Consider the following 27,500-nt stretch of genomic DNA (forward strand, 5'->3'; position numbering starts at 1 on the left):
TCAATAACATCATATCTCACTGATCAATAACATCATATCTCACTGATCAACATCATATCTCACTGATCAATAACATCATATCTCACTGATCAACATCATATCTCACTGATCAACAACATCATATCTCACTGATCAACATCATATCTCACTGATCAACAACATCATATCTCACTGATCAACAACATCATATCTCACTGATCAATAACATCATATCTCACTGATCAATAACATCATATCTCACTGATCAACATCATATCTCACTGATCAATAACATCATATCTCACTGATCAACAACATCATATCTCACTGATCAATAACATCATATCTCACTGATCAATAACATCATATCTCACTGATCAATAACATCATATCTCACTGATCAACAACATCATATCTCACTGATCAATAACATCATATCTCACTGATCAATAACATCATATCTCACTGATCAATAACATCATATCTCACTGATCAATAACATCATATCTCACTGATCAATAACATCATATCTCACTGATCAATAACATCATATCTCACTGATCAACATCATATCTCACTGATCAATAACATCATATCTCACTGATCAACATCATATCTCACTGATCAATAACATCATATCTCACTGATCAACATCATATCTCACTGATCAATAACATCATATCTCACTGATCAATAACATCATATCTCACTGATCAATAACATCATATCTCACTGATCAATAACATCATATCTCACTGATCAACATCATATCTCACTGATCAATAACATCATATCTCACTGATCAATAACATCATATCTCACTGATCAATAACATCATATCTCACTGATCAACAACATCATATCTCACTGATCAATAACATCATATCTCACTGATCAATAACATCATATCTCACTGATCAACAACATCATATCTCACTGATCAATAACATCATATCTCACTGATCAATAACATCATATCTCACTGATCAATAACATCATATCTCACTGATCAATAACATCATATCTCACTGATCAATAACATCATATCTCACTGATCAATAACATCATATCTCACTGATCAATAACATCATATCTCACTGATCAACATCATATCTCACTGATCAATAACATCATATCTCACTGATCAATAACATCATATCTCACTGATCAACATCATATCTCACTGATCAACAACATCATATCTCACTGATCAATAACATCATATCTCACTGATCAATAACATCATATCTCACTGATCAACATCATATCTCACTGATCAACAACATCATATCTCACTGATCAATAACATCATATCTCACTGATCAACATCATATCTCACTGATCAACAACATCATATCTCACTGATCAACATCATATCTCACTGATCAATAACATCATATCTCACTGATCAACATCATATCTCACTGATCAACAACATCATATCTCACTGATCAATAACATCATATCTCACTGATCAATAACATCATATCTCACTGATCAACATCATATCTCACTGATCAACAACATCATATCTCACTGATCAATAACATCATATCTCACTGATCAACAACATCATATCTCACTGATCAATAACATCATATCTCACTGATCAATAACATCATATCTCACTGATCAATAACATCATATCTCACTGATCAATAACATCATATCTCACTGATCAATAACATCATATCTCACTGATCAATAACATCATATCTCACTGATCAATAACATCATATCTCACTGATCAATAACATCATATCTCACTGATCAATAACATCATATCTCACTGATCAACATCATATCTCACTGATCAACAACATCATATCTCACTGATCAATAACATCATATCTCACTGATCAATAACATCATATCTCACTGATCAATAACATCATATCTCACTGATCAACATCATATCTCACTGATCAACAACATCATATCTCACTGATCAATAACATCATATCTCACTGATCAATAACATCATATCTCACTGATCAATAACATCATATCTCACTGATCAACATCATATCTCACTGATCAACAACATCATATCTCACTGATCAATAACATCATATCTCACTGATCAACAACATCATATCTCACTGATCAATAACATCATATCTCACTGATCAACAACATCATATCTCACTGATCAATAACATCATATCTCACTGATCAATAACATCATATCTCACTGATCAACAACATCATATCTCACTGATCAATAACATCATATCTCACTGATCAACAACATCATATCTCACTGATCAATAACATCATATCTCACTGATCAATAACATCATATCTCACTGATCAATAACATCATATCTCACTGATCAATAACATCATATCTCACTGATCAACAACATCATATCTCACTGATCAATAACATCATATCTCACTGATCAATAACATCATATCTCACTGATCAATAACATCATATCTCACTGATCAACATCATATCTCACTGATCAATAACATCATATCTCACTGATCAACAACATCATATCTCACTGATCAATAACATCATATCTCACTGATCAATAACATCATATCTCACTGATCAATAACATCATATCTCACTGATCAACATCATATCTCACTGATCAATAACATCATATCTCACTGATCAATAACATCATATCTCACTGATCAACAACATCATATCTCACTGATCAATAACATCATATCTCACTGATCAATAACATCATATCTCACTGATCAATAACATCATATCTCACTGATCAATAACATCATATCTCACTGATCAATAACATCATATCTCACTGATCAACAACATCATATCTCACTGATCAATAACATCATATCTCACTGATCAATAACATCATATCTCACTGATCAATAACATCATATCTCACTGATCAACATCATATCTCACTGATCAATAACATCATATCTCACTGATCAATAACATCATATCTCACTGATCAACAACATCATATCTCACTGATCAATAACATCATATCTCACTGATCAATAACATCATATCTCACTGATCAATAACATCATATCTCACTGATCAATAACATCATATCTCACTGATCAATAACATCATATCTCACTGATCAACAACATCATATCTCACTGATCAATAACATCATATCTCACTGATCAATAACATCATATCTCACTGATCAATAACATCATATCTCACTGATCAATAACATCATATCTCACTGATCAACAACATCATATCTCACTGATCAACAACATCATATCTCACTGATCAATAACATATCTCACTGATCAATAACATCATATCTCACTGATCAATAACATCATATCTCACTGATCAATAACATCATATCTCACTGATCAACAACATCATATCTCACTGATCAATAACATCATATCTCACTGATCAACAACATCATATCTCACTGATCAATAACATCATATCTCACTGATCAACAACATCATATCTCACTGATCAATAACATCATATCTCACTGATCAACAACATCATATCTCACTGATCAACAACATCATATCTCACTGATCAATAACATCATATCTCACTGATCAATAACATCATATCTCACTGATCAATAACATCATATCTCACTGATCAATAACATCATATCTCACTGATCAATAACATCATATCTCACTGATCAATAACATCATATCTCACTGATCAATAACATCATATCTCACTGATCAACAACATCATATCTCACTGATCAATAACATCATATCTCACTGATCAATAACATCATATCTCACTGATCAATAACATCATATCTCACTGATCAACAACATCATATCTCACTGATCAATAACATCATATCTCACTGATCAATAACATCATATCTCACTGATCAACAACATCATATCTCACTGATCAACAACATCATATCTCACTGATCAACAACATCATATCTCACTGATCAATAACATCATATCTCACTGATCAATAACATCATATCTCACTGATCAACAACATCATATCTCACTGATCAATAACATCATATCTCACTGATCAATAACATCATATCTCACTGATCAACAACATCATATCTCACTGATCAACAACATCATATCTCACTGATCAACAACATCATATCTCACTGATCAATAACATCATATCTCACTGATCAACATCATATCTCACTGATCAATAACATCATATCTCACTGATCAATAACATCATATCTCACTGATCAACATCATATCTCACTGATCAACAACATCATATCTCACTGATCAATAACATCATATCTCACTGATCAATAACATCATATCTCACTGATCAACATCATATCTCACTGATCAATAACATCATATCTCACTGATCAACATCATATCTCACTGATCAATAACATCATATCTCACTGATCAATAACATCATATCTCACTGATCAACATCATATCTCACTGATCAACAACATCATATCTCACTGATCAATAACATCATATCTCACTGATCAACATCATATCTCACTGATCAACATCATATCTCACTGATCAACATCATATCTCACTGATCAATAACATCATATCTCACTGATCAACATCATATCTCACTGATCAATAACATCATATCTCACTGATCAACATCATATCTCACTGATCAATAACATCATATCTCACTGATCAATAACATCATATCTCACTGATCAATAACATCATATCTCACTGATCAACATCATATCTCACTGATCAACATCATATCTCACTGATCAACATCATATCTCACTGATCAATAACATCATATCTCACTGATCAACATCATATCTCACTGATCAATAACATCATATCTCACTGATCAATAACATCATATCTCACTGATCAACATCATATCTCACTGATCAATAACATCATATCTCACTGATCAATAACATCATATCTCACTGATCAACAACATCATATCTCACTGATCAACAACATCATATCTCACTGATCAATAACATCATATCTCACTGATCAACAACATCATATCTCACTGATCAACAACATCATATCTCACTGATCAATAACATCATATCTCACTGATCAATAACATCATATCTCACTGATCAATAACATCATATCTCACTGATCAACATCATATCTCACTGATCAACATCATATCTCACTGATCAACATCATATCTCACTGATCAATAACATCATATCTCACTGATCAACATCATATCTCACTGATCAATAACATCATATCTCACTGATCAACATCATATCTCACTGATCAATAACATCATATCTCACTGATCAATAACATCATATCTCACTGATCAATAACATCATATCTCACTGATCAACATCATATCTCACTGATCAACATCATATCTCACTGATCAACATCATATCTCACTGATCAATAACATCATATCTCACTGATCAACATCATATCTCACTGATCAATAACATCATATCTCACTGATCAATAACATCATATCTCACTGATCAACATCATATCTCACTGATCAATAACATCATATCTCACTGATCAATAACATCATATCTCACTGATCAACATCATATCTCACTGATCAATAACATCATATCTCACTGATCAATAACATCATATCTCACTGATCAACATCATATCTCACTGATCAATAACATCATATCTCACTGATCAATAACATCATATCTCACTGATCAATAACATCATATCTCACTGATCAACATCATATCTCACTGATCAACATCATATCTCACTGATCAACATCATATCTCACTGATCAACATCATATCTCACTGATCAACATCATATCTCACTGATCAATAACATCATATCTCACTGATCAACATCATATCTCACTGATCAATAACATCATATCTCACTGATCAATAACATCATATCTCACTGATCAACATCATATCTCACTGATCAACAACATCATATCTCACTGATCAATAACATCATATCTCACTGATCAACATCATATCTCACTGATCAACATCATATCTCACTGATCAACATCATATCTCACTGATCAATAACATCATATCTCACTGATCAACATCATATCTCACTGATCAATAACATCATATCTCACTGATCAACATCATATCTCACTGATCAATAACATCATATCTCACTGATCAACATCATATCTCACTGATCAATAACATCATATCTCACTGATCAATAACATCATATCTCACTGATCAACATCATATCTCACTGATCAACATCATATCTCACTGATCAATAACATCATATCTCACTGATCAACATCATATCTCACTGATCAATAACATCATATCTCACTGATCAACATCATATCTCACTGATCAACAACATCATATCTCACTGATCAATAACATCATATCTCACTGATCAACATCATATCTCACTGATCAATAACATCATATCTCACTGATCAACATCATATCTCACTGATCAACATCATATCTCACTGATCAACATCATATCTCACTGATCAATAACATCATATCTCACTGATCAACATCATATCTCACTGATCAACATCATATCTCACTGATCAATAACATCATATCTCACTGATCAACATCATATCTCACTGATCAATAACATCATATCTCACTGATCAACATCATATCTCACTGATCAACAACATCATATCTCACTGATCAACATCATATCTCACTGATCAACAACATCATATCTCACTGATCAATAACATCATATCTCACTGATCAACATCATATCTCACTGATCAACATCATATCTCACTGATCAACATCATATCTCACTGATCAATAACATCATATCTCACTGATCAACATCATATCTCACTGATCAATAACATCATATCTCACTGATCAACATCATATCTCACTGATCAACAACATCATATCTCACTGATCAATAACATCATATCTCACTGATCAATAACATCATATCTCACTGATCAACAACATCATATCTCACTGATCAACAACATCATATCTCACTGATCAATAACATCATATCTCACTGATCAATAACATCATATCTCACTGATCAACAACATCATATCTCACTGATCAATAACATCATATCTCACTGATCAATAACATCATATCTCACTGATCAATAACATCATATCTCACTGATCAATAACATCATATCTCACTGATCAACAACATCATATCTCACTGATCAATAACATCATATCTCACTGATCAATAACATCATATCTCACTGATCAATAACATCATATCTCACTGATCAATAACATCATATCTCACTGATCAATAACATCATATCTCACTGATCAATAACATCATATCTCACTGATCAATAACATCATATCTCACTGATCAATAACATCATATCTCACTGATCAATAACATCATATCTCACTGATCAATAACATCATATCTCACTGATCAACAACATCATATCTCACTGATCAACAACATCATATCTCACTGATCAATAACATCATATCTCACTGATCAATAACATCATATCTCACTGATCAACAACATCATATCTCACTGATCAATAACATCATATCTCACTGATCAACAACATCATATCTCACTGATCAATAACATCATATCTCACTGATCAATAACATCATATCTCACTGATCAACAACATCATATCTCACTGATCAACAACATCATATCTCACTGATCAATAACATCATATCTCACTGATCAATAACATCATATCTCACTGATCAACAACATCATATCTCACTGATCAACAACATCATATCTCACTGATCAACAACATCATATCTCACTGATCAATAACATCATATCTCACTGATCAATAACATCATATCTCACTGATCAACAACATCATATCTCACTGATCAATAACATCATATCTCACTGATCAACAACATCATATCTCACTGATCAACAACATCATATCTCACTGATCAATAACATCATATCTCACTGATCAATAACATCATATCTCACTGATCAACAACATCATATCTCACTGATCAATAACATCATATCTCACTGATCAATAACATCATATCTCACTGATCAACAACATCATATCTCACTGATCAATAACATCATATCTCACTGATCAACAACATCATATCTCACTGATCAACAACATCATATCTCACTGATCAATAACATCATATCTCACTGATCAATAACATCATATCTCACTGATCAACAACATCATATCTCACTGATCAATAACATCATATCTCACTGATCAACAACATCATATCTCACTGATCAACAACATCATATCTCACTGATCAATAACATCATATCTCACTGATCAATAACATCATATCTCACTGATCAACAACATCATATCTCACTGATCAATAACATCATATCTCACTGATCAATAACATCATATCTCACTGATCAACAACATCATATCTCACTGATCAACAACATCATATCTCACTGATCAATAACATCATATCTCACTGATCAATAACATCATATCTCACTTTAACTTTAACTCAAGTGCCTCTTACTAGCTTTTTACAGAGTTCAACTGTTTCAACAGTTTGGCTTCATGCTAACTGGTCCAAAGCGCTAACTTTAAGCTAACTGGACCTAAAAGTTGAAGCTAACTATGAGCTAGCTGGACTTAGAAGTTGAAGCTAACTCTAAGCTAACTGGACCTAAAGGTTTACTGTAAACTACGTTGACGGAGAAGCTAACTTTAAGATAACTGGTCCCAGGAGCTAAACCACCTTCTAAAAGCACCAATCTGTCTAAATATCACGTTGAATGTTGTTTTTTTTAAAAAGGTAAATAAGTAGAAATGTAAAAAAGAGCAGTTAAATAACTTATATGTAGTTATGATTGTTAACTTCTCTTTTTTATTTATTTCACTGCTCTCAGAAAACCGAAACTTTCTGCTGCATCTCAGCCTCTGGTGCCTCAAAGACCCGCCCCCGCTCCACCTGTTTAATCAATCAGGGGGGCCCCGCCTTGCCACACCTGGATGACACCGCTCCTCCTCTTCTTCTTCTCCTCCTCTTCTTCAACCTCAGTCCCAAACCTAGCAACAGCCAGGAACGGATTATGGAGCCAAGATGGCGGACAGCCAGCCAGCCCTGGACTACTGTACAAAAAAACCTGGACCGCTCCGCCCAGGAACCTGGTCCCAGTCGGACCGGACTGAGAATTCACCAGAATTGCACTGAAGCAGCTGCTGTTTCTACAGACTTTCTTTCTTTATATCTAGTTCAGTCTGGAGACAAAACTCAGCCAATAATATCTCCAGAAGACTTACACATACTTTCCGGCTCTTCTGCAGCGAGGCTAGCTGTGATATATTAGCCAAATCCTCAAAATATCTCTCCAGCCAGCTAGCTGGAGTTAGCTACCCTGAGTTAACTGTGATGTCAACTAGCCAAATACTAAATACACTTGTTACCCAATGTGTTCAATATTTTGTATTGCCAGTGTAAAGCTCAGCTAATAATTACATTAACTTTATTTAGCATGCTGGCTAGCTTACAAACAGTCGCTAGCTAACATTTAGCTAACATTTTTATTTTTTAAATCTAATGGTTGATAGCTAAGCTAAGGAAGCTTACAATTTCATGAGCTAATGCTAATTACTACAGTCACTAATGAGTCACTACCCAATCAAATATTCATTCCTCGTGATCAACATTTTGTAAAATTAATTCATTAGAATTGGCTAGCTAATTACCTTTGCTAGCTAACAATGCTAGCAGGCTTACATGGTTATAAGCAAGTGCTACGTAGCAACCGTGGTTCCAAAATGTAATACTACTGCTAGTGCTGTTGATACCGCTTAGTTAGTTAGCATTCAGGCTAGCTTACGAGCAGTTGCTAGCTAACATGTGTTAAGATCACAAGGTCATAGCTAATGCTAGTTAGCTGCAGTGTTTCCCAAATTTCATACCACTGCTAGCATCACAAAATATATGCAGTTAGCTAGCCAGTTTAATAGCTAAGCTAAGTAACCTTATCCACCATTCCATTTGAATGTGCAAAATGTAACCACTATATTTGGCGCCCTCAAATTAATTGTTAAATGCTAATCAAACAATGAGGTTTAGCTAACTGCTAATCGTGTGTACTGAGAGGCGCCTCGCTCTGATTGGCTGGTTTGAAGACAGATCAGTCCCTGGAAGCGGAGCTTACACTTGAACTCTTCTCTATCTGTTTCCTGTCTCTGAATGAAGCACTGGTGCCGTCTGATTGCACCTCCCCTCTGCTCAGCGCTGTCATCGGAATGTAACACACCCCCTGCTGTTGGGTGCGCTCGCTCTCTTAACTCCCCTTTTTCCAGAACTGTAAAAAAAAAAAAATCACAGTATGCAACAGCGTGTTGAGTGCAGAGCTCCTCTGGGTTTTTACTTCCTGAATGGATCTGATTGGTACGTTGATGTTTGAGACTTTCTGCAGGGATGGTACGCTCTGAACCCTGAACCTTTAACCCTGATCCCTGAAACCTTTAACCCTGAACCCTGATCCCTGAACCTTTAACCCTGATCCCTGAAACCTTTAACCCTGAACCCTGAAACACTTCAGCACTGTTTGATCTCACATCCGTGACCTTCAGGATCTCCTCTGGAAATCTCAGGCCCCGTCTACGCGTATGCAGATATTTACCTCTGGTCCCTGTTCACACTGGAGCCTGAAAACAACACTTGTCGGGCCAGTAGGTGTCGATAAAGACTCCAAAATATACGTCAAATACCACAGAAGAAGATTCTGCAGTCAACTTAATTTACGGTTTAAACTTGATGATAAGTTGAGACGTAAAGTAGTCGGAGCTAACAGAACGTAAACAAACCAGCAGTCCGTTGTTGTTGTTGTTTACTGTTGCATCAGTCTGAGCAGCAATGGGCGCACACGGATCGAGGAGATGACGTCATCGTTTTGAAACACAGTGAACGGAGTTTAGAAAAGTCACAAAAATCTTAGTTTAATGAACTAAAACTGTTTGTGGACGAGAGACCAAAATGTTTACGTGTAGGCGGGGCCTAAATGTCCAAGAGGACACGCCCCCCCAACCCTTTTTTTTAACCACCACTTTATTGGTTTTTGACCGGCTTGGTGTGTGACGTACATGCTTTTTATAATATAGAGAAAGATTCAAAGAGTCGGACTGATTCTACGGAGGTCGTTGCTTTTATTTTGTGGATCGATGTGTAAAACGCTGACTCATGTTTCAGCGTGGACGAGGAAAAGTGAACTTTTAGAAAACCAGTGAAGTAGAGAGACGACAGGAAGTCACTCTGAGAGGGAAGAACTACACAAACATCACAACCAGGATGTTTGTGACCGGCTCTGGATGCACTGAGACCTTCATTCATACTTTATATGAACTGTCTGCAGTGTTCTCCACACTTAAAGAAGTCCCTCACGGGGATCATTTTGTGCCATTTGATCGCTTTTCATGCCAAAAAAATGTTAAAGTATAATCGGTGTCTCCCTCTGAACTTAGTTTCCTGTAGAAAGAGGAGAACAAACTGTTCAGACTGAAGTTATTTTGAGACACGAGAGCAGCTGAAGAGCGTCACGTTACAGTCGTGAACTGCTGACGCGTCACTTTAAAAGTAGAAGAAAGTCTCCTGATAGTCTGAAAAACATCCATCGTCTCATGTTTCAGACTCAAACCAGCACCGAATGTTTCTGCAAGTCTCTGATGTCACTTTAAAACATTCACCAGGGAGCCTCATCACTCAAACACCAGAACAACACGTCTGGATTCATCCGCCGCTGAAAATAGTCCGCGACAAAGTCACTATTTCCTCTTGTGTCGGCTCAAGAAGTGTTAAAAATACATAAATACATATTACAGAACAAATCAAATAAACATAACAAATAAAAACCTGGAGTTTTTTTCAAGATTCAGTACTTTATTGTCATTTCAACAGTTAATAGGGATTTGCTTTCAGGACTGCAGTGATTCACTTTTTTCAGTTCGTTTTTGTTTTTGACTTAGTTTCATCTTTTAAATGATTGTTTTGTCTTTAAAATGTTTCTCAGATCAAATGAAAAATCAAAACGCAGGAAGAAAAAATAGAAAAATGACTGAAAATGATTGTTTCAAATGTAATTTACAAAGATTTAAAACGTGGTGCTGCTTCTTTTCCAAATACACAAACATTATGTGAAAAGACACAAGAAGAACAAGTTCATTCATTCATCAACTATTCAGTTCTGAAGTCTACAGTGTTTAAACAAGTCAAACTATATTTGTGTGTTAAAGATTTACGTCTTCAGTAGGAACCAACGAGCCTCAGACAGGAAGTGAGACGTGTTTAGAGACGGACCAACATGTTGGTTTGAGTCTGAACATGAGATTTATATTAAAATATGTATACAAACATATATATATATATATATGAGATAACACACGTGAGCAGGGCCGTAGGTCTACAGTCACACTCGAAGCTTATTGGTTCCTACCTGAGAGCTCTACGGTGTGTGTGTGTGCGTGCGTGCAGCCTGAGAGGTAGGACTCAGGGCTGCAGAGTCTCACGCTGCGGTTCTTTATATTTATAAACCTGTTAAACGCTGAGAGTCTTCTTCATTATAATAAATGAGTTCATCTTTTCTGAAATGTAAACATGTTATCTGGGGTAATACTTTTCTTTATTTCATGATTGGATCTGAGTCTGGTGTTTCTGATCATAACTGTAACTATGAGCCCAAAGTGCTGCGTTCAAAGGGCTGATTATGAGATGAACTCATTCTGCAGCTTCATGTGACACTTTAATAAACGTCATCAATCAGTGGACACGTGTGTTTATATTTAATAAAAGTGTGAACGTCTCTCATACGTACGACTGACTTAAATATGAATCATCAGAATCATCTTTATCTTTATACACACACGAGCTAACATTGAGGAAACTAAACATGGATGTATTTTTAACTTTTTATTAAATATTTTTAACTTTTTTCCATTTTTATTCTGCGCATATAATGTTATAAAACTAAATTTAATTTTTAATTTATTCTAAGTATTCATTTTTTTAGACTTCCCGCTCCCGTACGTCGTGACGTTTACTCTGCGTCACGTCACGGTACGTCACATCCGGGGCCTCGCTTCCACGCTCCACGCCCCGAGCTGTCATCATTTCAACCGGGAGAGGCGAAGGGCATCCGGGATAAACGGCCGAGAGGAGAGCCGCTGGAACTAGTTTCTCTCGAGGTAAGTAACCGGGACTTATAAAGACTTAATACAGGAGAGTCTGGGGGTCTGGTTTTTGACCACAAAGAGACGGAACCGGGTCTAGTTTAGAGACTAGCTAACGTCCGTCCTGAGGAAAGACAAAACATGCTAGCATGCTAGCTAACACACACACACACACTAACGTTAGCTCATCTGTCAAAACACTCGCTGAAACTGTCAGTGTTGCTGAAAATAACGTGTCACACATTAGAATACATAATGTATATATTAAACATGGAGTTAATAACCGCGGACCTCTAAATCTCCACCCGTTTAGCCCGCTAGCCAAAACGTGCTAATGGTATTTAATAAAAGTAAAAAAGCTAACCGGCTAATTACATAACCCGACGCGTTAGCCTTGAAGCTAATCATGTAGCATGTTTTAACATGCAGAGGAACATAGCAGCTCTCTACAACTTCCGGTCTGTATGTTACACTTCATACAGATCATAATCACAATGTTTTGATTAAAGCGTTTTCGGGAACTCATGACTCGTGAAAGGGACAAAGTGACGGACATCCGGTGTGGGCCAATAGGAAAATGGCTTTGGTTTGGAGTCCTGTTTCAGCCAATCAAGAGGCGGTGTAGGCGGACGGTGGGCGTGTTATAGAGAAGGAGAATGGAGACCCAACAAGGTCAAAACATGGCAGCTGAGGAACCACATGAGGTCTGTTAAAGAGGAAATACATAAAGTTATTTAATATAATAAAGTTCAGTGTTGACTTACTAAACGGGAGACAAAAAAACGTCTTTATGGCCACAAAACAATGGAACAATCCCACAGAACTAGTATACTTTTTATTTACTACCTGTGTTTTTATACTGTTTTAGTCTTGTGATGTCCGTTTATTACTATAATATTAATCTTTCTACCTGCTCACTCTTTAGGTGACTAATCTGTGTTTTTGATCTCAGTCCAATTAACATTTCTTTAGTTGAAGTCCAGACTCTGATTATGGGCAGAAAACAGAACTTTACTAAAACCTGATGAATTCAGAGCAGAACATTATGTTGTTCACAAGGACATTCAGCACATTTTACATTTGGAGACATTTACACACATTTGTCCCTCTTGATTGTGTTTTATGGGGTAAATACCTTGAATTTAGGGTCATTCTTCCCTTTGACCCTGATTATTTCTGACTCATTCTGGAAGCAGTACTGGAGGAAGTATTCGCATCCTTTTAGGGCTGCAACTAACGATTATTTTAATAATCGATTAATCTGGCGATTGTTTTTTCGATTAATCGGATATTAATGGGCCAAAAAAGGCGAGTGAATAAAAACGTGTCTTTAGTCTTGCAAACTATACCACCCCTGCTTTACTACTGTTATTAACGAGCTAACGCTAACTTGGCATGCTTGTCAAGCTGGATAACGAGTAAACACCAGCACCAGAAGAGCTACTGGAGGGACGTTACGTTCCTCACTTCAAAACGGAACAAAAGTAGGATTCTGTAGTGACTAGCCCTGCTGTTGACCCCCTTCCTCCTCATCAAGGACTCCAACATGTTTACGTTGTTGAATCAGGAAATAAATCCTGTAGCCGTCTGTGTTCACCCAGAGCTCTACGATCCCTCATATCAATAGAGACCAAACTATGTGTATACATGTGTGTGTGTAAACCATATGGTACAAACAATGAATAGACGCTGCCGTGTTTACGTCTACATGACGTTATTCTGAGTGTTGGTGGAGCTGCTACAATGTTAGCATATCCTAGCACCGATCCATCCGCTCCATTGAGAAGACAAGTAGCCTACAAATCGGCATCATTACGTAGTTATTTCGGAGTCCCTTTTTGTCGGTTTATTGCCGTTAAATCACAGCCAGATCAGTTTATGTTGTGTTCATACAGCTGTAGCAAACAGCGACCTGTGGCTCACTAGACACAGTGAATACAGCTCGATAAAATCCACGGAGCTCCTCTGGACAATGTTATGAACCAGACATGACGGCGTTTAGTTTCCCGGGATATCTGTGACTTCCACAACACGTACTAAGCAGAAATAGAGGTTATTTTTTCCATGGTTAATGGCGGACAGTTGAACGGCTTTCAGGGCGATAAGCCACGCCCCCTCTCCGGCGCGTCCAGCGCGAATGAACACAAATGGTCCCCGCGAGACCTGCGGCGCGAATGGCTCAACTCAACTTTTTTTTTTTATACTCAAACATCTCCGCGACTTATTGAGTGGCGTAATAATCGCGCGACACAACAAATCGATAATGAAATTCGTTGCCAACTCTTTTAATAATCGATTTTTATCGATTATATCGATTCGTTGTTGCAGCCCTACATCCTTTACTGCAGTAAAAGTACTTCACACTGAAAATACTCCACTACAAGTAAAATACCTGCATTCAAACACTTACTGAAGTAAAAGTATATGAATGTAGTTAAAGTAGTTCAAGTAAAAGTATCATATGTGATGTTTCTACTCCATTAATGTTTCATGTTTTAATCTTCAAAGCCTCGTATTCTATGATGTCATCATAAGATCTCTGCTTCCTGTTCCTGGTTGTTGTGTCTGAATCAACCCGTCTCTCTCTCTGTGTCTCAGTGGACAGACGGACCAGAGGACGGTGGACGCTTCATTCGTCCCTCTCAGTCCTGGGACTTTAACCCCGGTGTGGAGTGACTTTTATCCCGTCGTGGTTCTGAGGTTGAGGACGTGCGCCGTGTGTTGTGCGTGACGCTTTTTTAAGGACTTCTGATGCATCGTTTAAGGACTTGTGCGGCGCGGTTGCGTCCGCTAACCGCCTCGCAGGCGGCTCAGACTATCGGCCCGCAGCGGCCAATCACAGGCGCCCCCACGGGGGTCGCCAGGACGTTTCAGCCAATCAGGTGCTACACGGCGCCCGTGGCCGCGGAGCCATTCCTCAACGGGACGAGCTCCAACTACGTGGAGGAGATGTACTTCGCCTGGCTGGAGGACCCCAAGAGTGTTCACAAGGTAAGGTGCAGTGGAGCCCCCTGCTGGTCTGGAGGAGGACCACATACACAGGGGGGTCTATTGTGGTGGTCCGCTGGTCCACTCAGATGGTCCACATTAAGTTGATCTAAAGCATTCAGGAATTCACTCTGCGTTAAATTATCAACGAGAAAAGTTTTTTTTCTTTATAGTAGAAATTGTAAAAGTATATAAAAGTTGTAAAAAATGTAGTAAAAGTTAAGTAAAAGTATACAAATCGGTTAAAGTAGTAAAAGTATATAAATGTAGTAAAAGTTGTAAAAATGTGTTTTCATAACATGACAGGTGAGTCTTAAAGGGCCAGCAGACTAATAATAGCTGCTTGGCCAGTAGAACAAGAGTTGTTGGATAATTGTTATACTTTGTTATAGTAATTCATTGTGTTTTCTTTCTTCATAAAAACACAATTCAAATGATAAGGTAATAAAATATTGTATTTTATAGATTAAAACATCTCTTCATTATTAGTGTTACTGAAGTATAATAATGTTCTTAGAGCTCGTGTTATGAAGTTAAACAGCTCATAATTCATCTCTAATATCTATTTTATATTCATGTGAAAACATTCCTTCAAACTACTGGATTTATTCATGTTTATCACCAAAACTACATTTTACAGATGACATGTGAACACATCATGATAACGTTATAATGTACCTTCATCAGCCAGTACTCATGTTCACTGAGCAGAGCCTGAAGGCATCATAATGTAACTGAAGTGAACCTCCGTAGGTTAGCCGTTAGCGGTGCTGCTAACGTTACTAGCTCTCCTCTGATTGGTTGTTTACAATGAAACATGTTCTGAGTCAGTAAACCTTTATTTACACTCTGATGGTTAACGTTAAACTGTGGAATTACTCAATTGTGATAATCCTCATCTTTTTATTGTTGTTGGGCTCTCTTCATACAGAGATTTAACCTGCAGAGTTTAAATAGTAATAACAATAAATTAGCCACATTATTCATCCGTCTTTTCAGTGTTTGCATATTTTTCTGCCAGAGAAACGATGTTAATAATCGGAGGCTCCTGACCGTGGAGGTCACATAGTGGCTGACGTGTGTTTCTTGTTACATGTCTGTTATTATGTAAAGATCGGACACTGTGACCATCCTGTTATCAGCTTAGCTAACTAACTGGAAGCTACACAGCAGGACTGAACTCTTAGAGACACATTCTGTACATCCTAAAAAGCCCTTTACATCATAGAGGTTTTTTTTGGTGGGGGGGGGGGGGGTTGGCTTTCTCTGCTGTGAGGGTCCTGGGACAGAGGATGTTGTATGTTGTAAAGCCCTCTGAGGCAAACTTGTGATTTTGGGCAATACAAATGCATTTCATTGAAAAATTAATTTAGTCATGGTAATCATATTGTTATGTAGCAACAAGAATATGATGATATGAAAATGTTGTTACTTCTTGACTTGTTACTGTCTTCGACTGTTGTTTACAGTCTGTGACTGTTGTTACCGTCTGACTGTTGTTACCGTCCGACTGACTGTTGTTACCATCCGACTGTGACTGTTTTCGCCTTCCAACTGTGACTGTTTTCGCCTTCCAACTGTGACTGTTGTCGCCGTCCGTCTGTGACTGATGTCGCCGTCCGACTGTGACTGATGTTGTCGCCGTCCGACTGTGACTGATGTTGTCGCCGTCCGACTGTGACTGATGTTGTCGCCGTCCGACTGTGACTGATGTTGTCGCCGTCCGACTGACTGATGTTGTCGCCGTCCGACTGTGACTGATGTTGTCGCCGTCCGACTGTGACTGATGTTGTCGCCGTCCGACTGTGACTGATGTTGTCGCCGTCCGACTGTGACTGATGTTGTCGCCGTCCGACTGTGACTGATGTTGTCGCCGTCCGACTGTGACTGTTGTTGTCGCCGTCCGACTGTGACTGTTGTTGTCGCCGTCCGACTGTGACTGTTGTTGTCGCCGTCCGACTGTGACTGTTGTTGTCGCCGTCCGACTGTGACTGTTGTTGTCGCCGTCCGACTGTGACTGATGTTGTCGCCGTCCGACTGACTGATGTCGCCGTCCGACTGACTGATGTTGTCGCCGTCCGACTGTGACTGTTGTTGTCGCCGTCCGACTGTGACTGATGTTGTCGCCGTCCGACTGACTGATGTTGTCGCCGTCCGACTGTGACTGATGTTGTCGCCGTCCGACTGTGACTGTTGTTGTCGCCGTCCGACTGTGACTGATGTTGTCGCCGTCCGTCTGTGACTGATGTTGTCGCCGTCCGACTGTGACTGATGTTGTCCGACGTACCTTTAATCTCATTAAACAAACCTTTAATCTCATGTGAATCATCTCAATGTAAACAGACACAATAATCCAAATCAAAGATTTTCCAGCAGCCTCAGTCTGTAAACTAATACAGATATTAAACCTATATCTATATATATCTCCGTCTGTGACTGATGTTGTCGCCGTCCGACTGTGACTGATGTTGTCGCCGTCCGTCTGTGACTGATGTTGTTACCTCACATTAATGCATAACTACCTTTGATCATCTGAACTAATTATTCCAGTAATGAAATCAATCTGTCAAAAGTATTTGAAGTTTGAAGTGATTCTCCAGTTAAATGGTTGCTCTGACTTCCAGTGGTTAAATTTATATCGGAATGTCGCAGTCATCCCTTTGAATGTGACGTCCAGTATTTTTCTAATCGGTCAGCACAGATTTACACACCGATGGAACCATCAATCAATATCGGATCATTGAACAGAACAACCTCACAGACACAGATTCAGTCTGGACTTCCTGCTGCTCCTTCACAGTAAAAGCTTGAGTCATTTGTGTTCGATGCCCAAGCAGCTGCAGGAAGTGACGTGTCTGAATTAACTTCAGTGTAATTAACATGTTTAAATAAAGACAACGGTACACTTGACGAAGGGTTATAATAGTTTTAATTCAATTTGAGTTAACTTTCAGAGTGTGTTTACGAGTTGTTCTATCTATATATCTATAGATATATAGATATAGATCCAGGTTTAATATCTGTATTAGTTTACAGACTGAGGCTGCTGGAAAAGCTTTGATTTGGATTATTGTGTCTGTTTACATTGAGATGATTCACATGAGGTTAAAGGTTTGTTTAATCAGCAGTTATAAGGAAAACAACCACTTAGACCGAGTAAAGGACTGGCTTTACTTCATTATGAGCCTGAGCCGCTGGTTGTATTGACTCTTCATGTGACGCTGCTTCGTCTCATGGAAACACGTCTGCAAAGGTTTCTTGCTGAGTTGAGTTTCTGGGTTGTGGCTCATCTGCTGCTTTCTTTTTGGATTAAACCCGTCTGACTCGTCCCAGAACAAAGATGTCAACAGAAACACTGATCCTCTACGACACTCTATATCATAAATCTATATATATTGTAATACTCTTGAAAGCTGTTTATTGCTGTGACATATTCTCTCGTCTTGTTGCTGAGAGTTAAACATCAACGCGGCTCCTCTTGAGCTCTTATTTATTTACTTCCTTCACAATGTTCCTCCATCTTGTGTTGGTGGTTCGGCCTCCATCTCCTCACACAATCATGTTACCAGAAGTACTGAACTATGAGTGACTCGGGTTCACCATAGATCAGAGAAGTGTACAACCGTCAGGGTGATGCTGAGCTGAGTGGAATGAGTTCATACTGGGAATGTTAATGAGCCGGGTGGAGTCTGTGGTTCTTCAGCTCATTCTGGACTCATGAGTCACAGAGTGAAGAAACCTGTTTGTTCCTGTGTGTGTAGAACTCTAACTCTAACATGAGAGAGAGGACAGTGTGGGGGTTAGTTAGATTCCCTTCAGAGCCTACAGAGGAGCTCGAGTCCTTCACAGTAGAAATAAGAAGAAGCAAACAGAAGGTCTTCATGTTGCTGTTGTTCATGTGGAAAGAGAAGGAATGTGTGTAAAGAATGAAAACGGAGAAGCTTAAACACAGCTGTAGCAGCCCGAAGTGGGTCCGTAGTGACCCCCCCCCCCCCCCCCACACACACACACACACACACACACACAGTCTAACGTTAACCATCACAGTGTAAATAAAGTTTAACGTTAACCATCACAGTGTAAATACAGTTTTACTGACTCAGTAGAACATGTGTTTCTAGTCTCTGATCATGTTTCATTGTAAACAACCAATCAGTGTTTAGACCAACAGGAGGAGAGCTAGTAACGTTAGCAGTACCGCTAACGGCTAACCAACAGGAGGAGAGCTAGTAACGTTAGCAGTACCGCTAACGGCTAACCAACAGGAGGAGAGCTAGTAACATTAGCAGCACCGCTAACGGCTAACCAACAGGAGGAGAGCTAGTAACGTTAGCAGCACCGCTAACGGCTAACCAACAGGAGGAGAGCTAGTAACGTTAGCAGCACCGCTAACGGCTAACCAACAGGAGGAGAGCTAGTAACGTTAGCAGCACCGCTAACGGCTAACCAACAGGAGGAGTGCTAGTAATGTTAGCAGCACCGCTAACGGCTAACCAACAGGAGGAGAGCTAGTAACGTTAGCAGCACCGCTAACGGCTAACCAACAGGAGGAGTGCTAGTAATGTTAGCAGCACCGCTAACAGCTAACCAACAGGAGGTTCACTTCAGTTACATGATGATGCCTTCAGGCTCTGCTCAGTGAACATGAGTACTGGCTGAAGGTTACCTGAAGGTAACGTTATCATGATGTGTTCACATGTCATCTGTAAAATGTAGTTTTGGTGATGAACAAGAATAAATCCAGTAGTTTGAAGGAGATGTTTTCACGTTAATATAAATTTTAAATTTAATTTTATTATACTATATTGATCCTGTTAAGGGGGAAATTTGTCTCTGCATTTGACCCATCCCTGTATATAGGGAGCAGTGGGCTGCCGATGACAGGCGCCCGGGGAGCCGTTAGGGGTTCAGTGTATTGCTCAGGGACACTTCGACACGTGACACGTCGCAGTCGAGGATCGAACCGTTGACCTTGCCAGACAACCCTCTTAACCCAGTGAGCCACGGTCGCCCCTAAAATAGATATTAGAGATGAATTATGAGCTGTTTAACTTCTAACACGAGCTCTAAGAACATTATTATACAGCATTAAACATAATAATGAAGATAAAAATATAATCTTTTATTTCTTTATCATTTGTGTTTTTATGAAGAAAACAAAGTAAAAATATAACATTTAGTATTTCTGATGGTTTACTGACTTCAGAGCGTTAAAATGATTTTTGTGACGATGACATCAGAAGCATCTGTATCTGTTTTGCTGCTCTTCTTCTATTGTATTATTAAAAGTCCCCCCCCCCCCCCCCTCCAGTCGTGGGACGTGTTCTTCAGGAACGCTAACGCCGGTGCTCCTCCAGGAGCAGCCTACCAGTCTCCTCTGGGTCTGTCTGCTGCTCCTCTCTCCTCTCTGGTGGGAGCTCAGCCCAACGTGGAGAAGCTGGTGGAGGATCACCTGGCTGTCCAGTCTCTCATCAGGGCCTACCAGGTACACACACACACACCTATACACACACACACCTATACACCTGCACATTCACACACACACACACCTATACACACACACACAAATCCATCAGGGTTTAAAACTACATATCCCATAATGCTTTGGAGGATGTTTTAATGTTTTAGTTCTTAAGAGAAGTCTGAGGGACGAGAAGAACCAGAAACCAAACAGAATATTTATTGTGTCAGACTTCCTGTAATCTCTGAATTCTTCTAAATGTTAAAATAAGTGAAAGATAAAAAGGTTGAGAACTGATTTCATTTGAATATCCAGTGAGTGTTTCTAAACCTCTGTGTCGAGGTTTCAATCACGTGTTCAAAGTTCTGGTGATTTGTGTGAACATTGAGTAAGTTGATTATAAATAACTGTTTGTATATAATTATGTTTAATATTCTCAGCCTCATTTCTAGGTCCTGACTACTTCCTGGTTTATATTAATGTGATATAAATATATTTAACGTCTTTTTCCTCAGAACTTCATGTAACGTGGGGCCGACTGCTTGTTTCCTCCTTTTCCCGAATCTAGATTATTTTATTTTATTATATAATAATATAGATAATAATATATTATTATATAATAATATATTATTATATAATATATTATTATATAATATATAATATATTATATAATATATATAATTATAATATATTATTGTTATTAGAAGTTTTTTTTATAATTTTTTGTTCATATCAGTGGTGATGAGTAATTCTTAATAAACTATATTTAATGTAGTTGATGATGTATTTCAGAGTTTCTCAACCTGAAAGCAGGAAGTGTTTAAAGTAACTAGTTTAAAAACTAAATTCATTGTTTTTAATGACGTCATCAATGACGGAAACATGTTTGATGAACTTCCTCTTCATTGAGAAGGTTTGAACCCTGATCACTATGAAGTGGTGAGTGGAGGTCTTCACGGGTACAGCTGACAGCTGGTGTCCTGTAAAACCAGTCATCGTCCTCCAGGTCAAAGCTTCATGTGTCAAAGCTGCATTCTCTCTACTGTCCACCAGGGGGCGACTCCTCTGGTTGTATAGAAGTCTATGAGAAAATGACTCTACTTCTCTCTTGATTTATTACCTCAGTAAACATTGTAAACATGAGTTTATGGTCTCAATCTCTAGTTTCAAGTCTTCTTCAACACAGCATGATGTTTGTTAGGTTACATGTGTCTCGATACGATATATTGCAATACGCTACTTTTTAAAATACAGTGTAACAACAGAGCTTAAAACAGAACTTGTACATGACGTACAGATAACTCAGCTGAAGACCAACACTTCACATCAGGACCCCCCTGAACCGGATTAGACTGGATTCAGCTGTAATCTGGACCCATCCAGACACTCTGGTCCTGGTTCAGCTCTCGGCTATGTGGACCTGTGCAGACCTCCAGTCACCTGTGTGTGTGTGTGTGTGTGTGTGTGTGTGTGTGTGTGTGTGTGTGTGTGTGTGTGTGTGTGTGTGTGTGTGTGTGTGTGTGTGTGTGTGTGTGTGTGTGTGTGTGTGTGTGTGTGTGTGTGTGTGTGTGTGTGTGTGTGTGTGTGTGTGTGTGTGTGTGTGTGTGTGTATGTGTATGTGTGTGTGTGTGTGTGTGTAGGTGATGGGGCATCGCAATGCCCAGTTGGATCCTCTGGGAATCAGTTGTGTGAATTTTGATGATGCTCCGGTGAATGCCGGCCTCCAGGACGTCGGTGAGACTAAAGAACTGAGAAAACTCTTCTGGCTTGTGGTGTTAATACTGGTCTCTTCCCTCCCTCCCTTTCTCTCTCTCTCCTTCCTCCTCCTCCTCCTTCTGGTATTCTCTCTCCTTTTCTGTGTGTCTAATCCCGTTTGTGGTGATCTTCATCTATTTACTTTACAAATCTTCCATCCTGCTTCTCCTCTGGTTATTTTGTTGCATCATGCTTCCTCCTCCTCCTCCTCTCCTTCATTTCACTCCATCCTGTCCTCCTCCTCACTCCTCCTGTCCTGGGTGGGCTCTGTGCTGTTGTCACTCCCTGTAGATCCGGGGGCACCACGTGGCACAGTTGGACCCCCTCGGCATCATGGACGCCGACCTGGACTCGTGTGTCCCCACCGACATAATCACGTCCTCCGACAAGCTGGGTGAGGAGCTGAACCCTCCGGACACAACACGTCTGTCCCTGTTGTCTCCTGGTCTACTGTCTTCACTGGGGGGGGGGACGTCTGCTGTCCCTCAGTAAACCTCTTAGACTGAAACCTTGTTGTACATCAGGAGTATTTCTGCAACCTTCTCATGTACAATACATGTTTCTGAAACTTCTGGAACGTTCTCGTGTACGCTCGAATGTTCCCGAGACGTTCTCGTGTACGCTCGAATGTTCCCGAGACGTTCTCGTGTACGCTCGAATGTTCCCGAGACGTTCTCGTGTACGCTCGAATGTTCCCGAAACGTTCTCGTTTACGCTCGAATGTTCCCGAGACGTTCTCGTGTACTCTCGAATGTTCCCGAAACGTTCTCGTGTACGCTCGAATGTTCCCGAAACGTTCTCGTGTACGCTCGAATGTTTCCGAGATGTTCTCGTGTACGCTCGAATGTTCCCGAAACGTTCTCGTGTACGCTCGAATGTTTCCGAGATGTTCTCGTGTACGCTCGAATGTTCCCGAAACGTTCTCGTGTACGCTCGAATGTTCCCGAGACGTTCTCGTGTACGCTCGAATGTTCCCGCGACGTTCTCGTGTACGCTCGAATGTTCCCGCGTACGCTCGAATGTTCCCGAAACGTTCTCGTGTACGCTCGAATGTTCCCGAAACGTTCTCGTGTACGCTCGAATGTTCCCGAGACGTTCTCGTGTACGCTCGAATGTTCCCGAGACGTTCTCGTGTACGCTCGAATGTTCCCGAGACGTTCTCGTGTACGCTCGAATGTTCCCGAAACGTTCTCGTTTACGCTCGAATGTTCCCGAGACGTTCTCGTGTACTCTCGAATGTTCCCGAAACGTTCTCGTGTACGCTCGAATGTTCCCGAAACGTTCTCGTGTACGCTCGAATGTTTCCGAGATGTTCTCGTGTACGCTCGAATGTTCCCGAAACGTTCTCGTGTACGCTCGAATGTTTCCGAGATGTTCTCGTGTACGCTCGAATGTTCCCGAAACGTTCTCGTGTACGCTCGAATGTTCCCGAGACGTTCTCGTGTACGCTCGAATGTTCCCGCGACGTTCTCGTGTACGCTCGAATGTTCCCGCGTACGCTCGAATGTTCCCGAAACGTTCTCGTGTACGCTCGAATGTTCCCGAAACGTTCTCGTGTACGCTCGAATGTTCCCGAGACGTTCTCGTGTACGCTCGAATGTTCCCGAGACGTTCTCGTGTACGCTCGAATGTTCCCGCGACGTTCTCGTGTACGCTCGAATGTTCCCGCGTACGCTCGAATGTTCCCGAAACGTTCTCGTGTACGCTCGAATGTTCCCGAAACGTTCTCGTGTACGCTCGAATGTTCCCGAAACGTTCTCGTGTACGCTCGAATGTTCCCGAAACGTTCTCGTGTACGCTCGAATGTTCCCGCGACGTTCTCGTGTACGCTCGAATGTTCCCGCGTACGCTCGAATGTTCCCGCGACGTTCTCGTGTACGCTCGAATGTTCCCGCGACGTTCTCGTGTACGCTCGAATGTTCCCGCGACGTTCTCGTGTACGCTCGAATGTTCCCGCGACGTTCTCGTGTACGCTCGAATGTTCCCGCGACGTTCTCGTGTACGCTCGAATGTTCCCGCGACGTTCTCGTGTACGCTCGAATGTTCCCGCGACGTTCTCGTGTACGCTCGAATGTTCCCGCGACGTTCTCGTGTACGCTCGAATGTTCCCGCGACGTTCTCGTGTACGCTCGAATGTTCCCGGACTGTTTCTGTAAATGGAGCAGATTGTGATACAAGCATGAAAGCTGCGTTCTTCTTGTTGATCAAAGCTGCCCCCCCCCCCCCCCCCCCCGATTTGCCAAAATAGCGGCCATTTTTCAAGATGCCACCATATTGGTCTCCTGAAGGCTCTCTTCACAGAAAGGTGTGTCTTGGTGTTCATTGGTTATTTTGAGCCTGCTGGAGTGGACTTTCTGACCTCTTGAGAGCAAACACCACATTTCATGCTTGAATCATCATTTGCACAATTCCTCTAAATTATTAATGTTTTGAGCTCCACTTTACAACAAATGTTTCTAAATCTTAAATCTGCACAAACACCTTCTGGAGTCCTTTTTAAAATGAACTTTCTGAATCTTTCCTCTTTACTGACGATGTGAAATAGTTCCTTTGAGGACTTCAAGCTTCCCTAAAGCTCGTAGAAGCTGAGTCATGTTGTCCACAAAGATCTTAATTGGATTCTCTTGGTCAGAAATAGATCTGGCCCTCATGCGTTGGTTGATTTAATCCTTTTACTGCTCGTTATAAAGGAACAAGCGTGAGATGTGGGTCAGAATCAATAAGATGTTATTGAAGTTGATCCCTTTAGTAGCTTTCAATCAAAATACATGATCTTGATCAACAGATGGAGTTTTCAGATGAGCACTTTATCTACTTCCTGTCCCCCGTGAGGTTCATTTAGTAATAACTCTTCTGGAGCTTTCAGAAGTGGACTTCTTTTTCCGGGGTAAAGAACGTACGAAAACAATTGATACCGGGGGCAGGAAGTAATATTCTGAGGGGGGAAAAATTTCCTAATTAAAGTTGTAGATTTACAAGAAAAAAGTCACTTCGGTCTGTTTTCTTCTGAATCACAACAACGTCTCTGCAGAGTCTGGATGCTGATGACAATATGATGATTCTGGGATAAAATCGATAGTATTTCCTTATTGATAAATCTGATGGCCCTAATACGCCCATATATGGTAGGAATGAGCCACCGTGGACAAAAAGTACTAAATGTGAGCGTCTGAGCTCCATCTGCTGAGGAAGATCATGTGATGTGGTGGAAAGCTCCAGACAGGCCTTGAGTTGAGACATTCATCGACTCTGTCGGCATCATGTCGATCGGTCGGCGTTGAGCCGTTAGCTTTGTGCTAGCTGTGCTAGCATCTTTGACCTGATGGAAGAAACCTGCAGCTGCACTTTGACGTGTTTTAAGTTCTGCTGTTCGTTGATTGGCTTCTGCTCTGACACGTTGACTCTCAGCTGCGTCCTGATTGGCTTGTTGTCTCGGGAACCTTCGCTGTATGTATTTGCTGGCTGGTCGCTGCAGAGAACGCTCTCAGTAGTGATTCAGCTAAATGTATCTGAGTGGATTACTGCCATTTCTTGATGAAAGTGTTGCTTCAAACATCTCAGAAACACGACGTTCCCGCTCTTAATCCCAATTACAAAAATCTGACTAACGGCTAATTAGCTTTAGCTTAGCTTCACTGGACTCTGTCTGCTGTTACTGCTGACGTCAGCACTGTTCAGTCCCTCACACTCGTTACTCCTTTCTTTTCACACAGTGATTCATGCTGCAGAGGCAGACTGAAACATGTCTTTGAGCTCCAGACACGCTGGATTGTGTATTTTTTAAAGTTTGAAGTGAAAACTGAGGACGTCAGTGTTGAGTTCAGTGTGGTGAATGGCTTCCTGTCTAGAGAACCCCGTCAGTGTTGATGGGTTGCTGTTGTTGTTGTTGTGGCTTCTGTATCCGCAGCATGGTGTTGACCGCATCCCTCGTTCTCCACCTCTTTCACTCTAAAAATCCCACCTTTTCTAAACCACACCTGGAGTTTGTCCAAACAATAAGAAGGTGGTGGAGACGTTGACATGCCGGGGGGGCTGTGCTCCGTCATAGCTGAAGGCGGTGGTGGTGTAAAAATGACCGATGGTGTCGGGTGTGTAGGTCACTAACGGTGTCCGGGTGTTTCTCCCTATGCTGCCCCCTGCTGGCGACGCCCTCCAGACGTGGCTGTGTTCAAGGAGAGGCTGAGAATCCTAACGGTAGGAGGTATGAGAAACGACCTCGCTGGTGTGTCACCGCGCAGCGCCGTGAAGC

At 40.0% G+C, this 27,500-nt stretch overlaps 2 protein-coding genes across 4 annotated transcripts in view; both read left to right on the forward strand.

The window, feature by feature from the left end:
* Nucleotides 1-12,645, forward strand: part of LOC142939199 (disintegrin and metalloproteinase domain-containing protein 9-like) — a 41,584-nt gene extending 28,939 nt beyond the window's left edge. For both annotated transcript variants that reach the window (XM_076082423.1, XM_076082425.1), the window contains one exon: nt 8,760-12,645. In XM_076082423.1, coding sequence (XP_075938538.1) covers nt 8,760-8,829 — 70 coding nt within the window. In that variant the 3' untranslated portion in view covers nt 8,830-12,645. The remainder of the gene's footprint in view (nt 1-8,759) is intronic.
* Nucleotides 12,646-12,942: 297 nt separating this feature from the next.
* ogdha (oxoglutarate dehydrogenase a) overlaps nt 12,943-27,500 on the forward strand; it is a 32,488-nt gene continuing 17,930 nt past the window's right edge. Inside the window, exons 1-4 of one of the 2 annotated variants that reach the window (XM_076082421.1) lie at nt 12,943-13,062; nt 15,646-16,038; nt 21,347-21,520; nt 23,543-23,645. In XM_076082421.1, the coding sequence (XP_075938536.1) occupies nt 15,799-16,038; nt 21,347-21,520; nt 23,543-23,645 (517 nt within the window). In that variant the 5' untranslated portion in view covers nt 12,943-13,062; nt 15,646-15,798. Of the gene's footprint in view, nt 13,063-15,645; nt 16,039-21,346; nt 21,521-23,124; nt 23,231-23,542; nt 23,646-27,500 lie in introns of those variants that run through there. The other variant, XM_076082422.1, reaches the window with a different exon arrangement.

Source organism: Anarhichas minor, unplaced genomic scaffold, assembly GCF_050575085.1.
Source record: "Anarhichas minor isolate MPS153535 unplaced genomic scaffold, ASM5057508v1 ptg000095l, whole genome shotgun sequence".
In the NCBI taxonomy this organism is placed as follows: domain Eukaryota; kingdom Metazoa; phylum Chordata; class Actinopteri; order Perciformes; family Anarhichadidae; genus Anarhichas; species Anarhichas minor.